The sequence below is a fragment of the Schistocerca piceifrons genome, chromosome 3 (genome assembly GCF_021461385.2).
Source record: "Schistocerca piceifrons isolate TAMUIC-IGC-003096 chromosome 3, iqSchPice1.1, whole genome shotgun sequence".
NCBI lineage: Eukaryota > Metazoa > Arthropoda > Insecta > Orthoptera > Acrididae > Schistocerca > Schistocerca piceifrons.
Window position 1 is genome coordinate 96,550,960 of NC_060140.1, and position 23,824 is coordinate 96,574,783.

General features: G+C 40.3%; 1 protein-coding gene across 4 annotated transcripts in view; it reads left to right on the plus strand.

The window, feature by feature from the left end:
* LOC124790156 (solute carrier family 2, facilitated glucose transporter member 1-like) overlaps positions 1-23,824 on the plus strand; it is a 69,964-nt gene that overhangs the window by 42,877 nt on the left and 3,263 nt on the right. The window contains exons 1-6 of one of the 4 annotated variants that reach the window (XM_047257748.1): positions 11,638-12,002; positions 12,386-12,493; positions 12,575-12,735; positions 13,111-13,235; positions 13,325-13,465; positions 20,799-20,936. In XM_047257748.1, coding sequence (XP_047113704.1) covers positions 11,841-12,002; positions 12,386-12,493; positions 12,575-12,735; positions 13,111-13,235; positions 13,325-13,465; positions 20,799-20,936 — 835 coding nt within the window. In that variant the 5' untranslated portion in view covers positions 11,638-11,840. Of the gene's footprint in view, positions 1-11,637; positions 12,003-12,385; positions 12,494-12,574; positions 12,736-13,110; positions 13,236-13,324; positions 13,466-20,798; positions 20,937-23,824 lie in introns of those variants that run through there. The other 3 variants (XM_047257749.1, XM_047257750.1, XM_047257751.1) reach the window with 3 other exon arrangements.

Consider the following 23,824-nt stretch of genomic DNA (forward strand, 5'->3'; position numbering starts at 1 on the left):
TCAGTCCTGAGACTGGTTTGATGCAGTTCTCCATGCTACTCTATCCTGTGCAAGCTTCTTCATCTCCCAGCACTTACTGCAACCTACATCCTTCTGAATCTGCTTAGTGTATTCATCTCTTGGTCTCCCTCTACGATTTTTACCCTCCACGCTGCCCTCCAATGCTAAATTTGTGATCCCTTGATGCCTCAGGACATGTCCTACCAGCCGATCCCTTCTTCTAGCCAAGTTATGCCACAAACTTCTCTTCTCCCCAATTCTATTCAACACCTCATTAGTTATGTGATCTACCCATCTAATCTTCAGCATTCTTCTGTAGCACCACATTTCGAAAGCTTCTATTCTCTTCTTGTCCAAACTATTTAATGTCCATGTTTCATTTCCATACATGGCTACACTCCATACAAATACTTTCAGAAACGACTTCCTGAGACTTAAATCTATACTGGATGTTAACAAATTTCTCTTCTTCAGAAACGCTTTCCTTGCCATTGCCAGTCTACATTTTATGTCGTCTCTACTTCGACCACCTTGAGTTATTTTGCTCCCCAAATAACAAAACTCCCTTACTACTTTAAGTGTCTCATTTCCTAATCTAATTCCCTCAGCATCACCAGACTTAATTCTTCTACTGTATTTCTTTCCCCCATTCCTGTCAATTGTTCCCTTATGCTCTCCCTGAAACTCTGTACAACCTCTGGTTTAGTCAGTTTATCCATGTCCCACCTCCTTAAATTATCTACAGGGTGGGAAGCATTAAATGCATCGAGGGCTGTGCACGAGCGCTCTTTACGCTTCCGACAATTCATGCAGTACGGTGTTTGACGATGGTTATTGTGGAATCGAATAGTGCGACAATTTCCTGTGGTTTGACAACACGTCTGCAACACTTCATTTGAGTTATTACGATCGTGGACGAGCAGTCTGATGGCTCGAAGCCGGTCAAAGTGTCACTGCTGTGGACACAGTAATGGGTGTGTCCAAAAGGATCATCTCGCGATTAAAGAAGGCCGCAGAAGGTGGAAGTGCTATGCAACAGTGTGAGCCAGCGGTCGTAGATGGACCATCATACGGGAAGAGGATCGATATGTAACTCTAGTGGCGCAAAAGAATAGACATCTCTCTGTAACCAGACCTTGCAACCGCAATGGGTACACGTGTCTCTGCCAGCATGATTTTGCGGCGATGAAATCAGGGTGGTTTGTATGCTCGGAAGCCTTTTAAATGGATTCCACTTCAACCACGCCACCGTCAAGAAAGAATTCTTTGGTGTAGGGAGCATGTTGGTTGGGGTTAGCACAGTGTTCCAGAGCGACATTTTCTGGCGAATCGCGCTACACTGTGGCAAGTGATTCTGGCCATCAGTTAGTGTCAAATGGGAGCGAACGTGTTACACACCATAGAATGTTGATGAACGTCATCTACAGGGTGTTTCAAAAATGACCGGTATGTTTGAAACGGCAATACAAACTAAACGAGCAGCGATAGAAATACACCGTTTGTTGCAATATGCTTGGGACAACAGTACATTTTCAGGCAGACTAACTTTCGAAATTACAGTAAATTGTCAACAACAGATGGCGCTGCGGTCTGGGAAACTCTATAGTACGATATTTTCCACATATCCACCATGCGTAGCAATAATACGGCGTAGTCTCTGAATGAAATTACCCGAAACCTTTGACAACGTGTCTGGCGGAATGGCTTCACATGCAGATGAGATGTACTGCTTCAGCTGTTCAATTGTTTCTGGATTCTGGCGGTACACCTGGTCTTTCACGTGTCCCCACAGAAAGAAGTCACAGGGGTTCATGTCTGGCGAATAGGGAGGCCAATCCACGCCGGCTCCTGTATGTTTCGGATAGCCCAAAGCAATCACACGATCATCGAAATATTCATTCAGGAAATTAAAGACGTCGGCCGTGCGATGTGGCCGGGCACCATCTTGCATAAACCACGAGGTGTTCGCAGTGTCGTCTAAGGCAGTTTGTACCGCCACAAATTCACGAAGAATGTCCAGATAGCGTGATGCAGTAATCGTTTGGGATCTGAAAAATGGGCCAATGATTCCTTTGGAAGAAATGGCGGCCCAGACCAGTACTTTTTGAGGATGCAGGGACGATGGGACTGCAACATGGGGCTTTTCGGTTCCCCATATGCGCCAGTTCTGTTTATTGACGAAGCCGTCCAGGTAAAAATAAGCTTCGTCAGTAAACCAAATGCTGCCCACATGCATATCGCCGTCATCAATCCTGTGCACTATATCGTTAGCGAATGTCTCTCGTGCAGCAATGGTAGCGGCGCTGAGGGGTTGCCACATTTGAATTTTGTACGGATAGAGGTGTAAACTCTGGCGCATGAGGCGATACGTGGACATTGGTGTCATTTGGACCGCAGCTGCAACATGGCGAACGGAAACCCGAGGCCGCTGTTGGATCACCTGCTGCACTAGCTGCGCATTGCCCTCTGTGGTTGCCGTACGCGGTCGCTCTACCTTTCCAGCAAGTTCATCCGTCACGTTCCCAGTCCGTTGAAATTTTTCAAACAGATCCTTTATTGTATCGCTTTTCGGTCCTTTGGTTACATTAAACCTCCGTTGAAAACTTCGTCTTGTTGCAACAACACTGTGTTCTAGGCGGTGGAATTCCAACAACAGAAAAATCCTCTGTTCTAAGGAATAAACCGTGTTGTCTACAGCACACTTGCACGTTCTGAACAGCACACGCTTACAGCAGAAAGACGACGTACAGAATGGCGCACCCACAGACTGCGTTGTCTTCTATATCTTTCACATCACTTGCATCGCCATCTGTTGTTGAAAATTGTAACTACTGTAATTTCGAAAGTTTGTCCGCCTGAAAATGTACTGTTGTCCCAAGCATATTGCAACAAACGGTGTATTTCTATCGCTGCTCGTTTAGTTTTTATTGCCGTTTCAAATATACCGGTCATTTTTGAAACACCCTGTATATGGAATTTTTTGGAAATCTGTGGTAAGTTCCTATGGGACCAAACTGCTGAGGTCATAGGTACCTAAGCTTACACACTACTTCGTCTAACTTAAACTTAGGCTAAGGAACAACCGACAATTGCAACGGAACACCCGGCCAATAATAGTGAAGGGAAATCTACAGGGTGGGAAATAGTAAATGCTTCGAAGGCTGTGCACGAGCGCTGTTTACGCTCCCGACAATTCATGCAGTACGGTGTACGCCCATGCTCGATGGAGGACTCGAACCTTCGACAGGGGTAGCCGCGCGAACCATCGATATGGTCTAGGCATTAAGGTGTGGTCAGGCATTATGCACAGTGGCCGAACACCTCTGCATATCTTTGTGCGAGGAACCGGCACAGCACAGCGCTATTGTAGCGACATTATTCTGGATCGTGTCCGCCTATTTATGGATGACAACGCCTGTCCATACAGGACTGCTAAGGTGTCGGACATGTTGGAAAGTGAGGACACTGAACGTATGGAATGTCCTACATACTCCCCGGACCTAAACCCTGTAGCTCATGCGTGAGACGTTCTTGACGGTCGTGTTTCTTAACGGACACTCCCTCCCCGAACGTTCAAGAACTGAAAACCACTTTGGGAGATGAGTGGGAGAATATCCCCCAAGGACTCCTCAACTGATTGGTAGCCAACATTAGTAATAGATGCAAAATGTGCATTAGTGCCCTAGGAGGGCATGTTCCTTACTGAGAATCTGATATCGACATTTATGTTGGGAGCCTGACATGTGTCGAACATGAACATTATTTGTGTCAGTTAGCCTGCTTTCCAGTGTCGTGAAATCTGTACCATTTATCGTTACAAACGTACACTATGTGTTCAAAAGTATTCGGACACCCGACTGAAAAGACTTACAAGTTCGTGGCGCCCTCCATCGGTAATGCTGGAATTCAACATGGTGTTGGCCCACCCTTAGACTTGATGACACCTTCCATTCTCGCAGACCTAGGTTCAATCAGGTGCAGGAAGGTTTCTTGGGGAATGGCAGCCCATTCTTCACGGAGTGCTGCACTGAGGAGAGGTATCGATGTCGGTCGCTGAAGCCTGGCACGAAGTCGGCGTTCCAAAACATCCCAAAGGTGTTCTAGAGGACACACATCAGGACTCTGTGCAGGCCAGCCCATTACAGGGATGTTACTGTCGTGTAACCACTCCGCCACAGGCCGTGCATTATGAACAGGTGCTTGGTCGTGTTGAAAGATGCAATCGCCATCCCTGAATTACTCTTCAACAGTGGGAAGCAAAAAGGTGCTTAAAACACTCATGTACGCCTGTGCTATGATAGTGCCACGCAAAACAATAAGGGATGCAAGCCCGTTCCATGAAAAACCCGACCACACCACAATACCACTGCCTCCGAATTTTACTATTGGCACTACACACGCTGGCAGATGACGTTCACGGTGCATTCGCCATACCCACACCCTGCCATTGGATGGCCACACAACGTTTTTGCACTGTTCAATCTCCCAGTGTTTACGCTCCATACACCAGGTGAGGCGTCATTTGGCATTTATCGGTGTGATGTGGGGCTTATGAGCAGCTGTTAGACCATGAAATCCAAGCTTTCTCACCTCCCGCCTAACTGTCATAGCACTTGCAGTGGATCCTGATGCAGTTTGGAATTCCCGTGTGATGGTCTGGATAGATGTCTGCCTATTACACTTTACGACCTTCTTCAACTGTTGGCCATCTCTGTCAGTCAACAGACGTGGTCGGCCTGTACGCTTTGTGCTGTATGTGTCCCTTCACGTTTCCACTTCACTATCACATCGGAAACAGTGGACTAGGGATGTTTATGAGTGTGGAAATATCGCGTACAGACGTATGACACAAGTGACACCCAATCACCTGACCATGTTCGAAGTCCGCGAGTTCTGCTGAGCGCCCCATTCTGCTCTCTAACGATGTCTAATGACATCTGAGCTCACTGATATGGAGTACTTGTAGTGGGTGGCAGCACCATACCTCTAACATGAAAAACGTATGTTTTTGGGGGTGTCCGGATACTTTTGATCACATAGTATACCACTCCACTTCTATTGCGCATATATCGTGTTTCATATCGTCCTTCATTGCCTGTGATAAGACTGTCTCTGTTTCTTAGCAATGTAGTTTTGAAAAATGACTTTCGAAAATGAGGTAAACTTCTAAAACCACGTGAAATCATGCAAGACATCAAAGGTTTATTTTTGGAATTTTATAACGTTTTAAATGTTGGAGCAAAGTAACCCCTGGAGTGTGTTACTTTGCTCCGTTTCATATAAACGTTTTTTTTAAGATGGAATAATAGCTTGGACCAATGTTACCTTCTTTAAAATCTGTTACGTATTCTTATAGGTCCATACTAAACACACATTTATGTAATTTTTTGTATTAAAGGGACAAAACTAATAAAAAAAATTTGCTACACTGAATTTTTATTTGAGAAACTAACAAAGGAACAAAAATGAACACTTTTTAGTTTTGTTTTGCTATCGAAGAAAAGGCCTACGTTTCATTACGTATGTCTGTGTATCAAAATGTCAGTGACTACACCGGCCGGCCGAAGTGGCCGAGCGGTTCTAGGCGCTTCAGTTCGGAACCGCGCGACCGCTACGGTCGCAGGTTCGATTTCTGCCTCGGGCATGGATGTGTGTGATGTCCTTAGGTTTGTTAGTAGTTCTAAGTTCTAGGGGACTGATGATCTCAGATGTTAAGTCCCATAGTGCTCAGAGCCATTTGAACCAACCAGTGACTGCACCAGGGAAATATTTTGCACAAATTCATCGCCATCGACCAGCTATGTCACTAAGAAAATCCTTCTTTCGCTTAATCATTCTGAGGAGTTTAGATATATTTATTTACATGCTGTTTTCAGTTATCAATGATGTGTTATTTACGGTTGCACTATCTTCGTTAATACTTTCAATTATACCAGAGTAATGTTTATTTTCATATTGTAAAACCACAAACATACCAATCTGCTTGCTGATTGTTTCCAGTTTTTCCTTTCGTTTTGACAGGGCCTCTTCATTCTCTGTAGATGTTGCTGACACTACCAGCTGGTTTGTTCTGTAATCTTCGTCTGAACTTTTGCCAAGAATTTGTTCTTCTAATAGGTCCTCATCGCTAGAATAATCAAGCACTGTCTAGATTTTTCTTCTTACATTGTTTACTAGTATCTGGCATTGATTTAGAAGCGTTTTCAAATGTTCAAATGGGTGTGAAGTCCTAAGCGACCAAACTGCTGAGGTCATCGGTCCCTAGACTTACACACAAACACACACACAAACACATGCGCCCGGCGGAGGACTCGAACCTCCGGTGGGAGGGGCCGCGCAATCTCTGACATGGCGCCTGAAACCGCGCGACCACTCTGCGCGGCTAGAAGCGTTTTGTGATATTTCAAGCAAGTGTTCCATTTTTTATGGATTCCGGGCTTTCTTTCAGATTTTTGATGCTGCACCAGTAATCTGCATATCGACGATGTCCTAGCTTCGTTTACCCTCGTGCCGTACTATAACAACATTAATCTCTTAGCAGTAGGCCTACTCATTTACAGCGTAATAATATTCATCCCAAGCCGAGTCAGTTCTAAAGTCAAGTAATGAAAATACTGTGGAGCTATTTTAATCCACTTTGTCAGTGGCGCAAAGTTTCTCCAGTTTTCCCAGAAAGTCACTTTTACAAGTGCTTTCGATCGTATAGTGAGAAATAAAGACAATAATTAATTTCTAGATATAAATGAATATTATTTGCCTTTTGTTCAAGTAGTTTTCTGTTAGCAAAATACCACTTTTTTGATAAAAATGTCAAAAATACGGTAGTAAACATTTGGAACAGAAGATGGCTAACGGGATAATAGTTCAAACATCACCCCGTTTCTATGGGGTTTCCAAAACCGGATTTCGCAAACCGATTTCCTAATACTGCTTCTGGATGGTCATGTAAACACTTGAAGACCAATTCTGGAAATGGGCTTCTAGTTGCTGGTATTGGAATTCCGCAATCGAGTTTCGCTCCCACGTGAACGCAGCCGGTTTTGAAACGTGCTTGGCCTGTCAGGTTTCGTCTTGTTTTTAAATTTTTTTGCCTAATATGGACAGAGTCGCTTTTTGTACTGCGAAGGATAAGTAAAAATATTAGACTGAAGCTGTGCACACCTCGTCTCAATGAACAGAAATCGTTATTGTGCTAACTGGTTAAGAAACTGTAACAGCTGTTTTTCAGGCGCCATGTTTAACTGTGGTAGTAAATCCGCTTCAGACCTTAACATGTAAACACAACAGCGAAAAACGGTGTTCGAAATTCGGTTTTCGTCTTTCAGAAGAGGTGTCCTAAGTAAACTTAGTGTATATAAGCTAATAGAAACTGTGAACCGTTAGAAATGATCAATCGAAACTGTTAGCAAATCTTTATTAGAATCTTCTCTGCATATAAAAGACAATATACTGACTCACTGACTCACTCATCGCCCAGTCGAAACCGCTAAGAACAGAATCTTGGAATCTGGAGGTGTGGATCTTATTCTGTAGGCGTTGTATCAGAAGGGAATTTTCGAAATAGAGGATGCAGGATTTATTGAAAAATGTCGCAATTAAGGCAATTTTGAAACTAGATCCACGAAAATTGGTATTTGGTTTCTCCGTCAGAAACTAAGAAATACGTGTCCCAGAGTTTTCGGAAATTTAACCCTATGGGGATGAAATAGTGGGTGAAAGCTTTTTTGAAAATATATCATTATTAAATAACTTCTAAAGTATTTTTAAAGCTACGTGTATGAACATTGGTACTTGACTTCTCGTTTACAAATAAAATAATACGTGTTTCAGTGGTTTTTGAAACTCCCTAAGTGGGTGAAATTGGGGTGAGACTTTTTATGACAATATTTTATTATGAAAGCATTTTCAATCTAAATCTATGAAAATTTAACTTTGACTTCTCAGTCAGAAATTAAAAAAATCGTGTTCACTGGTTTTGGAAATTCAACCGCTACGGAAGTGGAAGACATCAAAGATGTTGTTGTGGTGTTCAGTCCTGAGACTGGTTTGATGCAGCTCTCCATGCTACTCTATCCTGTACAAGCCTCTTCATCTCCCAGTACCTACCGCAACCTACATCCTTCTTAATCTGCTTAGTGTATTCATCTCATGGTCTCCCTCTACGATTTTTAAAATCCACGCTGCCCTCCAATACTAAATTGGTGATCCCTTGATGCCTCAGAACGTGTTCTACCAACCGATCCCTTCTTCTAGTCAAGTTGTGCCACAAACTTCTCTTCTCCCCAATCCTATTCAATACTTCCTCATTAGTTATGTGATCTACCCATCTAATCTTCAGCATTATTCTGTAGCACCACATTTCAAAAGCTTCTATTCTCTTTTTGTCCAAACTATTTATCGTCCATGTTTCACTTCCATACATGGCTACACTCCATACAAATACTTTCAGAAATGACTTCCTGACACTTAAATCTATACTCGATGTTAACAAATTTCTCTTCTTCAGAAACGCTTTCCTTGCCATTGCAAGTCTACATTTTATATCCTCTCTACTTCGACCATCATCAGTTATTTTGCTCCCCAAGTAGCAAAACTCCTTTACTACTTTAAGTGTCTCATTTCCTAATCTAATTCCCTCAGCATCACCGGACTTAATTCGACTACACTCCATTATCCTTGTTTTGCCTTTGTCGATGCTCATCCTACATCCCCCTTCAAAACACTATCCATTCCGTTCAACTGCTCTTCCAAGTCCTTTGCTGTCTCTGACAGAATTACAACGTCATCGGCGAACCTCAAAGTTTTTATTTCTTCTCCATGGATTTTAATTTCTACTCCGAATTTTTCTTTTGTTTCCTTCACTGCTTGCTCAGTATACAGATTGAATAACATTGGGGACAGGCTACAGCCCTGTCTCACTCCCTTCCCAACCACTGCTTCCCTTTCATGCCCCTCGACGCTTATAACTGCCATCTGGTTTCCGTACAAATTGTAAATAGCCTTTCGCTCCCTGTATTTTACCCCTGCCACCTTCAGAATTTGAAAGAGATTGTTCCAGTCAACATTGTCAAAAGCTTTCTCTAAGTCTACAAATGCTAGAAACGTAGGTTTGCCCTTCCTTAATCTATCTTCTAAGATGAGTCGTAGGGTCAGTATTGCCTCACGTGTTCCAACATTTCTACGGAATCCAAACTGATCTTCCCCGAGGTCGGCTTCTACTAGTTTTTCCACTCTTCTGTAAAGAATTCGCCTTAGTATTTTGCAGCTGTGACTTATTAAACTGATAGTTCGATAATTTTCACATCTGTCAACGCCTGCTTTCTTTGGGATTGGAATTATTATATTCTACTTGAAGCCTGAGGGTATTTCGCCTGTTTCATACATCCTGCTCACCAGATGGTAGAGTTGTGCCAGGACTGGCTCTCCCAAGGCCTTCAGTAGTTCCAATGGAATGTTGTCTACTCCGGGGGCCTTGTTTCGACTCAGGTCTTTCAGTGCTCTGTCAAACTCTTCACGCAGCATCATATCTCCCATTTCATCTTCATCTACATCCTCCTCTATTTCCATAATATTGTCCTCAAGTACATCGCCCTTCTACCTTCTATATACTCGTTCCACCTTTCTGCTTTCCCTTCTTTGCTTAGAACTGGGTTTCCATCTGAGCTCTTGATATTCATGCAAGTGGTTCTCTTGTCTCTAAAGGTCTCTTTTATATTCCTGTAGGCAGTATCTATCTTACCCCTAGTGAGATCTGCCTCGACATCCTTACATTTGTACTCTAGCCATCCCTGCTTAGCTATTTTGCACTTCCTGTCGATCTCATTTTTGAGGCGTTTGTATTCCTTTTTGCCTGCTTCATTTATTGCATTTTTATATTTTCTCCTTTCATCAATTAAATTCAAAATATCTTCTGTTACCTAAGGATTTCTACTAGCCCTCGTCTTTTTACCTACTTGATCCTCTGCTGCCTTCACTACTTCATCCCTCAAAGCTACCCATTCTTCTTCTACTGTATTTCTTTCCCCCATTCCTGTCAATTGTTCCCTTATGCTCTCCCTGAAACTCTGTATAACCTCTGGTTCTTTCAGTTTATCCAGGTCCCATCTCCTTAAATTCCCACCTTTTTGCAGTTTCTTCAGTTTTAATCTATAGGTCATAACCAATAGATTGTGGTCAAAGTCCACATCTGCCGCTGGAAATGTCTTACAATTTAAAACCTGGTTCCTAAATCTCTGTCTTACCATTAGATAATCTATCTGAAACCTGTCAGTATCTCCAGGCTTCTTCCATGTATACAGCCTTCTTTTTTGAAATTTTATAATGTTTTAAAAACTGGAGCAAAGCATCATCTGGGATCGGTTACTTATTACGGAAAGATTTCATCGTGCAAGCAATTTTGAAGCTAAATCTATGAATATTTGCATTTGAATTATCCGTTAAAAATAAAAAAACACATGTCACTGTTTTTGCAAATTCACCCTCTAAGGGGATGAAATAGGGGGCGAAACGTTTTATGAAAATATTTCATTGCGAAAGCATTTTTAAAGCCAAATCTTTGAAAACTGCTGTTTGGCTTCTCGGTTAGAGATGAAAAAATACTTGTTTCATTGTTTTTGGAAATACATCCCCTAAGGGAGTGAAATAGGTTCAGACTGTCCAAACTGCTAAGAACAGAAATTTGAAGTTTGGAGATGGTGTGGTTCTTATATTGTAGACCTCGTTTAAGAAGGAACTGTCTGAAATTCCACTCCTAAGGAGGTGAAAGACTTGTTGAAAGTATGTTGCTATTGAGGCAATTTTGTAACGAGAACTACGAAAACTGGTGTTTTGATTCTTAGTCAGAAAAAAAATGTACGTGTTTCAGCAATTTTGAAATTCATCGACTAAAGGGGTGAAATAGTGGGTGAAAGTTTTTTTGAAAATAAATATTTAAAGAACCACTAAAGGATTTTTTAAGGCTATGTCTATGACAATTGGTATTTCACTTCTCAGTTAGATATAAATAGATATTTTTTAGAGGATGAAAGTTGCTATGGAAATATCTCCATAAGAACGCAAAAGGCATGATTAACAATATCTTTGGACTCCAGCTACCAGAAACGCTTTTTGGTCAGAAGTACCGTTCGTGCTTATATGGGCTCAATTTGCTTGAAAAGCTTAACACGTGCTGCAATTGGTGAAAAATATCAGAATTCGATTAAATAAAACAAAAAAACAAAAATCTCAACAAGCCATACAGTGTAGGCGAGCGAAGCAGCGGGCGCTAAGCTAGTAGGTTTCTATGCGGTATTGAATATTTTTTCAAAGGTGGAGCAAATTTACTCCTGCAGGGGTCAAATATCCGCTCTTTACGGTAATCTATTATTAACAGAATTTTCATCACTTTTATTACGACACTTTTCCTGTAAGTAGTTAAATTATACACCATAATATTTACACAAGACGCTAAGAGTCGACGTTCCATTTTCATCGACGTGCTCTGTCATCATATTGAACAGCGGCTCGGAAGACTGATTCCTATTGGTCGAGAGGCACCGACGCAGCACTGTAACAACCAATGGCGGCGAAGCTGGAAATCGACCGCTGCGCCGCCAAGAGCGGTTTATACGCGCGCACCAGCTGCAGCGTGCTCAGTCGTAGACTTTCTTTCGGTGGGGGAGTTGCTGTGGTCTTTCCGTCGTTTGGTGGAGAGACTTGGAAATTTTTATCATGGTTTGCTGAGATTAAAGAAACACCTCTTGTCTGCTGCTGTTTTGTAGTCACGAACATCTGGAAGAGAGTTTCAGCAGTCAGGTTTGAGGTGGATTTCGGCTGCGGCATATAGGGTAAAAACAGCAACCATGCCGAGCACAGCGTTTTACAGCAGCAACATGTCGCTGGATCGCGCGAAGGATCTGGTGAAAGGGTCATTGAAAGCATTGAACATCGGAGGGTCTGTGGACCATAAGGATGTCGAATCCAGACAACCCATTCTGGTTGCAGAAGATAATAGCTCGAAAGGGGTAAGCTTGTGCAAATAAATCTGCTGCAGTTTTCCTCGGCATTCGTTTGTAAAATTTGATTTACATTGTCATTTATAGAATTCATGCTACATTTTGTATCATAATTTCGTATTACCTGCAGCTGTACTGAATTCTGAAAGTTTACATTCCTCTAAGTCCCTTGAACCTTTGTTATATACCGTACCTAACAAAAATACGGCAATGCCAGAACATATTCGTTGATAAACGTCTTTTAATGGAGGCAGAAGAGCCGTTTCTGGTACAGTGCTAGCGAAATAATTTGTTGCTCTTGTTAACTAACTAGTGTGTGAACGGTAGTGTTAACAAATAATCGTGAAAGCGTGATTTACCTTTTGTTTTACTGTCACGTACTGTGTTCACAGCAGCAGCAGGGATGGACACCATTGCTCGTCTTTGTTGGAATTATTACGGCTGTGGGTTCCTGCATTCCTGTTGGGTACAACATAGGCGTTATGAATACTCCAGCTCACGTAAGTCAAAGGGTTCGCAATGAGAACGAGAAAATGTAATTTAAAGATTTTGTGTTACAATGTTTTCTTTATCTTTTTCAGATTATCAAACAGTTCTGCAACGAGTCAGTAATGGAGACTTACGGAATCCAGATGTCTACATCTGAACTGAACACACTCTGGTCTGTCATTGTTTCGGTCTTTCTGGTGGGTGGCATGACCGGGTCTTTGACGGGCGGTTGGGTGGCTGATCGATGGGGCAGGTAAAGTGGTGTTTTTTTTTTTTTTCCCCTCCAGTGTTGGCTTTTTTTCTTTTTTTTCCAGTGTTGGCTTTCTTGTTACTCTGATCAGTTTCCTGTTCTGTTGCATTTGTATACTATCCTTGTAACCCCATAATTTGTCATTCTCCTTTTATAATTCTTTCCGCTACTGTACATCACTTTTTAGGCTATTATCAGCATAGCCCCTAGTGTTAAAAGCTTAAGTGTCCCCCAACATACAACCCTAATTTTTAAAATATAACCTATGAGTTCTTGCTTATGAATTGGGGTTGGATCGTTTGGAAGAAGACACTTTCTATTTTATGGATTAGTGAAGTTAATGGAGTGTGGCACTTATTCTGTCGTGTATTTTTCCAGGAAAGCTGCAGTGGTGATCAATAATGGCCAAGGACTTGTTGCAGCAGTTTTGTTCGTCTGTTCTCGTTATGCTAAATCTGTTGAAATGCTCATAGCTGCTAGACTGATTGTAGGGCTTTCCTCTGGTGAGTTAAATGTTTACATTAATAGAGGTAATTTAGTGGTAAAATCTTTTTCGTGTGTAGTACACATTTATTTTTTTCCCCTCTTTCAGGTCTTACAACGACCACAGTGCCTATGTATCTCACAGAAATAGCACCTGTAGCTATCCGTGGAGCTATGGGAGTGCTTTGTCCTATAGGACTTAATGTTGGGGTCCTCCTGGGCCAGATAATGGGATTGAAAGATGTGCTTGGTGAGTTTTTTTCCTTTGATATTGCATGAAAAACTTATGAATTTTGCCTGACTTCTAATGGTTCATCATTTGTGTTGCTATTCTCTTTTATGTGCACACTGTATTCTGAAAAAAAATTGATTTCAATAATGCAGTTCATAAAATTACCAGACATAGTTTCTGCCAATAGTTACACTGAGATCGATTTTTAAATTAAATTTATAACTGTATCAAAGTGAACTGGGGATAATGCAGCTTAACAAAGCAATCTTAATATGTACACAGCAATTTTGCTGTGGAAATTCCCATTACTATCCTGTTAACTCCCCCCCCATGAACCATGGACCTTGCCGTTGGTGGGGAGGCTTGCGTGCCTCAGCGATACAGATAGCCGTACCGTAGGTGCAACCACAACGGAGGGGTATCTGTTGAGAGGCCAGACAAACGTGTGGTTCCTGAAGAGGGGCAGCAGCCTTTTCAGTAGTTGCAAGGGCAACAGTCTGGATGATTGACTGATCTGGTCTTGTAACAATAACCAAAACGGCCTTGCTGTGCTGGTACTGCGAACGGCTGAAAGCAAGGGGAAACTACAGCCGTAATTTTTCCCGAGGGCATGCAGCTTTACTGTGCATGGAGAGCTGCATCAAACCAGTCTCAGGACTGAAGACCACAACAACAACAACAACAACAACAACAACAACAACAACAACAACAACTCTGGATATGTTCATTTCTTTATGTTGAGTGTGGGCTGCATGCTGTGATCCCATTGTTGCAGATGTTACGATGCTTTCAGTTTGTTAGAAGGAATTAATTGATAATTGCACGTAATGAGGTGCGGGTGTGACCTTTTCGAATTTGTAGAAAACAGTGCTATGATCTATCAGTGGATTACTTTCAAGAAATCAGTCTCAAATAGAAATGTGTAACTTTCATGCACACAGACAAAACACAAACAGAAGCAGGATTGTAGCTAAACTGTTGTCTTAATTTTGGGACCTAGAGAACAGTCAGTTACCTTCATCAATTTTCCAACCTTCTTTCTCAATATTGTGATAAATTTTCTCATTATGCCTTTGGAAACAGTTTGTATGGAGATATTTATGTTATTGTAGGTCATGTAGCGCAAAATCCCAAAGTTCAAAATTTACTTACGTGACATGCAGATATTGTAGACATCAACACAGCTTCTTAAACTTGTGTGTGTGCGCTTGCAATTAATCAAAATGTGCAGTTAGTTTCAGCTTTCAGGAAAGGGTTATTGAAACCCCTTCCATATACATCTATACTCTCATGGTGTAGCAAGATTGCGTATTAACAAGAAACTAATGGACACAGAGTTGGGTATGACAATAGTATTCCTTTATTTAGTATCCCTTAAAAGTTACATTCGGTTCGAAATGTCACTGCACATTACAGACAGGACATTTCTTTATCAAAATTGTTAATTTTTCATTAAAAGTACATACAATATAAAAGTCATAAGATATCAATGGAAGTAGCCCGTTTTTAAAGGCAGTGATTTACGGCACATGTTTGTACTAATGTGAAAATGTTTCTGTTGTGCTAGATTTATTTTTTTCCATTCTGATTAACTGTTTGCCATTTGTGCTGAAGTAAATGTATTGTTTTGCCTCTCCTTGACCTTTGTAGAAAGGAGTCTTGTAGTATGGAATATTGAACACATTTACGAGCTACATTTTAAAACAGAGTATTGATGAAATTATTTTTAATAATTCAGTTTTCAGTATGATGATTTGAAAAATTTCAAAGGCTCCTTTCTCTTCTGCCACCAACAATATTTAATTCCTTGTGCTCTTTCATTAATACTGAGTTTGGTGGTTTGAAGTTTTACAGTCAGGGAGCCACTTTAGAGGTATGTATGGCCTCTTTTTTTTCCTATTTGAGACGAAGTCTGCTGTCATTCATCGTATCGGTGCTCTCAGAGCAGTTTTACGGTATTTGTACTAAAGTCTGAAAGTTGTTCAAATAATACATATTGTATTTTGAAACTTAAGAATGTGGCTTACATGCCCTGAAGTATTAAGTGATGGTAGACTACCCATAAAACGTATAGCATACTGTAAAGGTGGGGGGGGGGGGGGGTTGCAAGGAGTTGTGGGACGTACATTAACTTCCTCCTCATTATCATTGCACATCCTTCTGGTTTCATTTAATTTTTAGTTTTTACAGATAGTACTAACACTCTGTGATGATACTTTTTTCTATAGTAATTTATTTGAACAACTTTTGCATTTTCTTAGTTCATAATGCAGTAGCAAAAGGGGTTCTGTTGACATTGTAAATTGCAGTAGTTCAGTACCCCCTCCACAGATCTCCAACAAAATACTACAGTATAGTTATTTCCTAAAATAACTCCTTTTGCACTTGTGTTAAAACAGCCACAACAGCAGCATAAGCCTTTGTAGAATGAAATATTTTCTTTTTACATGCTCTATGCTGAAGGGTGCAGCGACTAAGGTTGGTAAGTTGTTGGCTTTGCTGAGCCATGATGCCTGATCCACCAGGATGACCTTAACAGCAGCGGTCTGGGTCCTGAGGGCAGCGCGTGTTAAGGTGAGGAGGGAGAGGATACAATAAATTGACCCTGCAGGTGTGGGCTGTTGCGGTCATCTTATTGTAACTTGCCCCTAAAAGATGGGTTGTAAGTAACATTTTCTTTGTTATGCTTTTTTATTTGTTACAGCTGTCATCTAATGCTTCGTGGATCATTCGTGTTATCTGTAAAATAAGAGTGTGGGAATGGCATGAAAAATATTTCACCCAAGATTTGAGTTTTTTGTAGCTGAAGTCTCATTAACATCAAAAATTTAGTTGACTGGTGATACAATCCTTGGATGAGGAATTTTGGGTAGCACTCAAAAAGAAGGCAAGGTTGGTGGTGCAGGGCCCAGTGCTGGGTTGTGAGCATTGCACCCTAGTCTTCTTAGTGACTGAAGGCTTCATGATTCCTCCAATCCAACAATTCTGAATTTGTTTGATTTGATGGGCGCATGGCCCACAAAACAACTCTTGACTGTAGTGTTGTACAAAGTCATTTGGAGATTATGCTCAGGTTAATTGTTTGGAAGATAAATTAATAGTACACACTGAAACATATATAAGCAGGTGTAAATTTAATTTGAGCAATTTGTGCATGTGTCAGAGATAAAGATCTGTTGTTCATCAGTGCTTGATTGGCCAAAGATAATGTTTTCATATGCTGATATGCAGATAAGAAATAGTGTGTGTGTATATGTTTTCTAGAGTTGTAGTTAGGCATAAAATGATCATATTTTAAATACAATAATGTTTGTAGTAATTATAAGGCCAGAATTAATTTTCCTGTAAGGCTAACTCTGAGAAAAAGATAAAGCTATCTGATAAAGCTCTTAGCCTTAAGTTGGGGTGACAATCAGAGGTATTGGTCACTCAAAAAGAGACATTTGCTGATGTCATTTACAATTGGTTTTGTTGTCATTGTTACTGTAAAGACAGTCAGAAAAGGCATGGTAAAAAGGGAAGAAGTTGGTGTTACATTCATATAATGGTTCATTTAGACATTGTAATTTGACACAGCAGGCATGGAGTGCTCGTTTTGTATTTAGAAATGTTTTATATTTATTAAGCTATTGACAGTGGACTAAGTCTTTCATCACTATAAAGTGACTGAAAATTTGTGTGTGTACTCTATAATACTTGCAGAGTTGAGCACCATTGCAAATTGAATTGAACTGATATTACTGATTACTGAGAGCACTAAAGTTTATTAGCAGCAGTTTCCACGTAGGTCTTGTGTAGAGTGGGTGGTTGTGCTATTTTTCTTTTTTTTGAGGCATTTTCATTGTATTGAAAATTGTAGTTTGAGAATTGGAAAAGCTAGAAGAATTTGGCTAGCTTTAATATAGCATTTAATGATCTTCGTGAACATGCATTTATGAGCCTCCACATGGAGTCATTTGAGGAATTAGTGTTCAAAATACAACAATGGGCAGTGCAGGATGGAATAATAGTAATATTATGAAAGGGATATAATGCTGCTCACCACATAGAGGAGGCATTGAGTCCCAGACAGGCACAATGGAAAGACTACTAAATATTATTCTTTCAGAAAAAAAGGCCATCTTCAGAAAACTCGTACATCTTCACACAAGAACAACTCTCACATATGTGGCCACTGTCTCAGGTGATTGTAGCAGTTGGATCACAATGACACGAGAGTCTCTCTCTGTCTCTGTGTGTGTGTGTGTGTGTGTGTGTGTGTGTGTGTGTGTGTGTGTGAGGCCTTTTGGTCAGAAGAATAAATGTTTTTAGTAGACTTCCATTGTTTGGGACTCGACCCCTTCTCTGAATGATGTGAATTATCTTTCAACAATATTATATTTAAAATAGCTGTTATAGTTAACAGTAGTGGTGACAACTGTAATCAGACTGGCGACTGAATTGAATAAAGACAAGCGATGAACTATCTGATCAACACTGCAGTGTTGTCGTGTTTGATATTCAGTGACTGAATAACTGCTAACTGTTTTCCAAATCTACTGAACTGTGTTGAGGACGCCTTTTACGAAATTCACTGTCAGTCATATCTTATTTGTTTTCACTTTTACTAATATTGTTTTTAATTCAGGTAATAAGATTAGACATTGCCTTTCGTAAGCATGTTGTATGTAAAATGGCAGGAAGTCTTATAATTGCTTGCAGTATATTTTGTTCGTAAGTTCAGAATTGAGGGACTTACACTCAATACATTCTATAGAACATAAAGAAAGCTTGAATAATTTGAAACAGCTTTCCAAAGTGCCCTGAGAATCTGCACATTTGAAAATCTATTTGAAATAGAAATAATTGTTTTTTGTATACTGAAATAAGGCAAGGTACATAGTAGAGTGATTTAATGCTTTCCAAGCAGCTGTTCATAAAGGTAGAGATTTGCATAAATAAAGGTTATTTGCTTATGTTGTACATTCTGTACCACAGAGCATTTAGAGAAAGTCAAAGTATGTGTATTGATATGCAAGTGGAAATAGGACACCTTATATTCACCATAATGTAAGAGAATGATTTTAGTTGATAATGGATATACAGATTAACAAAATTGGTTCAGTAAAAATAAAGCACTCCATGCATTAGTTCTGCTGAGGCAACCTTTGTGCTAGAATATTTTGATTACAGAATATTGGAGAAAGTTGGGCGTACATTGATATTTCATTTTGAAAATTAAGTATGCAAATGTAATAATCTGCGAAATTATGTATATGTTCACTGCATAGGTGCTGAAGCAGTGTATTGCAATACAATTTAGGTGGTCTTTCTTTATCTCATGAAGTTAGAAAACTGACTGCTACAACAGTTATGTTGAACATTTACATTATAGTATTCCCAGACTGAAATAATTGTTTGACCATTGATGCAAATACTGAGTTGAAGAAGGCATTAGAAAATTCAAAAATTTGACAATTAAGAAAGACAAAGAAAATGTACGCTGAACTTTGTGTAGATTTACAAAGTACCAATCTAGCATGTATGTTTTACAAAGTACCAATCAAGTATAAGTATCAAATCGTGTTTTCTAATAGTAGCAATGATATTAATGTGAAAGCAGATTATTTCAATCCCCCTCTTCACACGTTTATATTTCTTATTTCAGTATGTACATATGTTGTCATTTTAATTTCAGTTTGCTACTGTTAGGAAAGACAGACAAATATAAACATTAGTCATTAACATTGTTATGTGCAGCACAACATCTCATTAGTGTGCTACTGTACAACCAATGAAGTAATCTAAGAGAATGCTTAGTCCACACATTGGAAGAAGCTGTTCTGTCATGCTGCAGGCTGAAACAGTGAACCTCATACTGTCAGTATGTTCCTATTACTATTTTTTTAGCTGCGTGGACTTTTATTATTGATATAGGTAATCTATTGGTCTTTGAGTGACTTTTTAATGTTTTTTTAGTGTTCTTAGAACTGAGTAAAGCGTTTATCATGTGGTTGAATTCGCATCATATAAGAATGTTCCATGTAGTTGCCACAATAAGGTTTTTGAGCCTTTCACTTTGGTTTGTTGGTTATTCACATGAGACTGTTCTGCTGCACAAAATTTGTAATCTACCATTAGCACATAAACTTCTAACGTTAAGATGTATAATACGTTTGGATGGTCAAGGCTAAGGCCAAATCATTGTGATTGCTTCTCACAGCTCTCTTGTATCAGGGGTAGAAATAGGATAAACGTAGCAAAGTTTGAGGAATGTTAAAGTACTTTGGCGCTATGTTAAAAGAATAAGAAAGCATTCTAAAACTTCTGCTGAGTGATTCAAAGTTTTTTTTTTTTTTTTTTTTTTCCAAATTTAAATCAGAAGTTTCTTAAGCCTCAAACCATCTGATATTGCTAGATATTTGATGCTTTATGCACAAAATTTTCATATTCTACCTTTTCATTACGGTAGATGCACAGGCTCTGCTTAGCAGTTACACTGATCATTGCGAAGTTATTTACTGTAGCAGATTAGTTGCATCACACCAATTTGTCAGGCACAGTGAGTTTCTCTGCAATGATCTAGTTTCTCTCTCTTTGGCACTCATTTTATCAAAAGATAAGCTTTTAAAATTGAAGAATATTATCCCCAGAGAATAAATTTCCATTATTTCAGATCACTGCACTGTTCCTTATTAAAAGTAGTTGTGAAAGTACAGTGCAAAAGACTGATGCCTATACACTTCAAAGTTTCACAAGTTATTTTCACTACTCTTTCCAAGGCATCTCAGGAAACTGCATTTTCTCTACTTGAGTGGAACAGTAATTTGATCAATTGAAGTAAAGTCTCGGCGAAAAGAATGTGAGAGTTGTGAAATGACTGGGAAAGTGGTTAGACAGGTTTGTTTACCTGTAAAGGCAGAACTAAAATTTTGGAAAATGAAATAAAGTCACTTAGTCAAACTTAAGATGAAATTGTGTGTCAAACCTTCAGCTAATTTTCACAAATATAATGTTGTGAAGATTAGTGGAAGATTTTTAAGATGGCAGCTGTGACTGGATCCAATTTTCCAATTGTGATTTGTTGAGCATTTTTGCTTGGACCCTGCCTGAGCACTATCCTTTCGTCATTTTGAATTTCCTCTTGCAGCGATTTCTTTCCACTGTGACAAAATAACTAAGTCTTTGGAAGAAACTGCCTAAGATTCAAGCACTTGCATTGCTGCTTGCATGTCTTTACCTCAGATGCTGCTCAGTGGGAGCCTTACCATCAAATCTTCATTCAGGGCATCTGGTCTGTGCCAGGTGACTGCAAAATAAAAGGAAGTCTGATATTACTGACGTTACTAATTTGTTTTTCTTTTCTTTTCAGGAGTTGAAGAAACCTGGCACTTTCTTCTTGGACTGTATGCCATTCCAGTACTCCTGTCAGTATGTGGTATTTGCTTCTTGCCGGAAAGCCCTAAATATCTTTGTGTGATACGTGGTGAAGAACAGAGGGCAAAAATGGGTGAGTAATTTAGCGTTCTTGTAAATACACTGCTCAAAACAATTAGGGGATCGGTTGAGGGATAAAAAATAGACATATGGATTTTTTTTTTTAAATATATATATATATATATATAGACACACACACACACACACACACACACACACACACACACACACACACACACACACACACACACACACATTGAGATAATTTGCTGCCTCAATGCTTCACTTGAGGTTTACATGGCGTTTAGGTAGAGTGAGGCACCATGGGGCTACCATAAGAGTGAAACAGTCTCGTTGCTCTCTAATATGATGTGTGATCACCTTGGACAGCCAGTATAGCTGCACACCGGTGTGGCATGGGCAGTATGAGGTTATCAACCAGCTATTGAGGGATATTTGGCTATCTTCTGTGAGTGCAATATCCAGATCTGCAACAGTTGTGGAATGTGCTGGTCTGGCTGCAATGCCTCTGCTAAATCCATCGCAGACACACTTAATCGGGTTTAAGTCCGGTGAACAAGCTGGCCACTCCATTCGTTCAATTCCCTCAGCTTCTAGCATGTTGTCCACCTGTGCAGCTTTAGGGGACTAGAATTAACAGCCACCAGAAGGAACCCGTCTCCTATGGCACCGGTGTAGAGCACAGTAAAAGTCGGAAGATCTCACTCTATACCTCTGAGCAGTTAAAGCTCCATTCTGAATGGCATAAAGGTCCGTATGTCCACCAACACTGACTCCTGCCCACATCATTCGTCCAGCACCACGATACGGCGATATTTCCTGCACATAAGCAGGATTGTTCAGGGTTCCACGTTCTCTCCAGATGAGGGAATGAAGATTCTACGGCTGAATACAAAATCTTGACAAATTTGTGAGCAACACTCGGTGCCATGCATTAAGTCTCCAATCCTGATGTTTCTCTACCCAGTTTCTGCAGGCTAAATGGTGCCGTGGTTTTAATAGAACAAACACCATAGGCCTCTGTGCATAAAGGACACATTCCCAAAGGCAGATTTTGGACTGTGTGTTGATATTGCGCGTCCTGTTGCTGCCTGGAGGGTGTGTTGCAGCTGCGTTGCATTCAGCATCCTGTCTCGACGGGCTGTTAACCGAAGCTGTCATCTCTTGCTGATGGTACCCATGGACAACCTTAGCCTTGCTTCTTGTAACGGTTACTGTTGTCTGAAATCACATGCAGGTCCTGGATATTGTACTTTGAGACACTCAAATAGCTGCAGCCACCTTGCTGTGTGTGTCCGCTTCGAAGTGTCCTATGGTTCTCCATGCCATAGCTTCGGTTAAGTCGCATTGTTGTTGCATTGCAATACCTGCTCACTACGCTATCTGAATCCAACTGCTTGTATAATTCGTTGTAATTTGTTTGGTAGAGTAAACACAAGCCAACACCAATCCCCTCTGGAGCAACTTTCCATTATTACCACTATCTCGGCAACTGTAATGTTGTTGCCTCCACTCCGTAGAAATGTTAGAAAGACGTTGAACCATTTTAGTTCATTCTGACAATGACAATACTTCAGAACCTAGATATCTCAACTGATTGCCTAATTGTTTTGACCAGTGTATGTTCTATGAATTATTGATAATTGCAGTGGTATTTTTTGCTTGATGGCTCTGTAAAATTTGATCTCTTGGGCTAAAATAGTAATAGTAATAGAGTGTGTGAGTGTGTGTGTGTGTGTGTGTGTGTGTGTGTGTGCGCGCGCGCGCGCGCGCAACGTAGAGCTGCCTCTCAGGTGTTTGCATCTGTATTATCGTGTAACTTTAACTGAACTTAAATGTATGAACTTGAAAATTTTTCATGATATGAAGCATCTTCTTAACAAATTAGTAGCCTGTTTAACATTACCAGTAACTTAACTTCAAACACCTGTGCCTGTAATGGCAGGTATGACTGAACTTACAAAATTACTATTCACTTCCAGTGAAACCCATGAAACAGATTAGGCCAAAGATTCATATCAGCATAAGCAGATGCACATAATTAGCACATGTTAGTGGAAGAAGTCATTTCCGTGCCATTTAGTAAGGCACAGTTCTTGAAATCACTCTTCTCCAAACTTATTCAGAGTCGCCTGATAAACATGTCGCATATGTTGTCTACATTGTCTCAACCAAGTTGCCTGAAGTAATTACCAGAGTTATAACATTGTACAATGCATGTATATGAAAGGGTAATTTCATATCAGCAGGAACCTTAGGAAGCAGGAGAGATGGTACACAGGGTATACACAAGATTGCACAACAGTTAATGTGTTAGTGCCTTGTGGGATTTGAGAGTAGTTTCCTATCTTACGTTGTTGTTCAGTGTGTTACCTACTAGAGTTCCTTGTCTTTTTGCACTGAATTTCCTTACATGAAAATCTTTACAACTTGTATTCTCAGGCATCAGCACCATGAGTTGGGTAAGCGACTTCACAACTGGAAAATAGTAAGCTCCCGTCCTGATGATCCTCTTGCAGGACACTACAGATGTGATAGTACAGGAACTTGATAAATACTGTAGTAACATTATTATTTTACATTTGTTAAATTTAACAATTATGGATCCTAGTTAAGTGTGCTTTTTGGACTTTCTCGCTTGTGGCATTTGACTTGCATCAGAACATTCTGCACTGGTAGGCAACGAGTTGGTTGTGGTACAGCTGCCTGCTGCATCAGTGAAAATGCTTAAGATTTAGAGAAGGCTCTGTCACATGAAACAAATGGTGAGGCGGTGGGGGGGGGGGGGGTTGAAGAGAAGTTGGAAAAGTAACTCATCATTACCAAAAAGTGGATTCGATCACCAGAATTATCTTCCTGGTAAGGATGTGTCTCAACAGCAGTGAGCAGTCATTTATCTGGATACTAATTGGGAATTGTGGGTGACAACTCCACTACAAC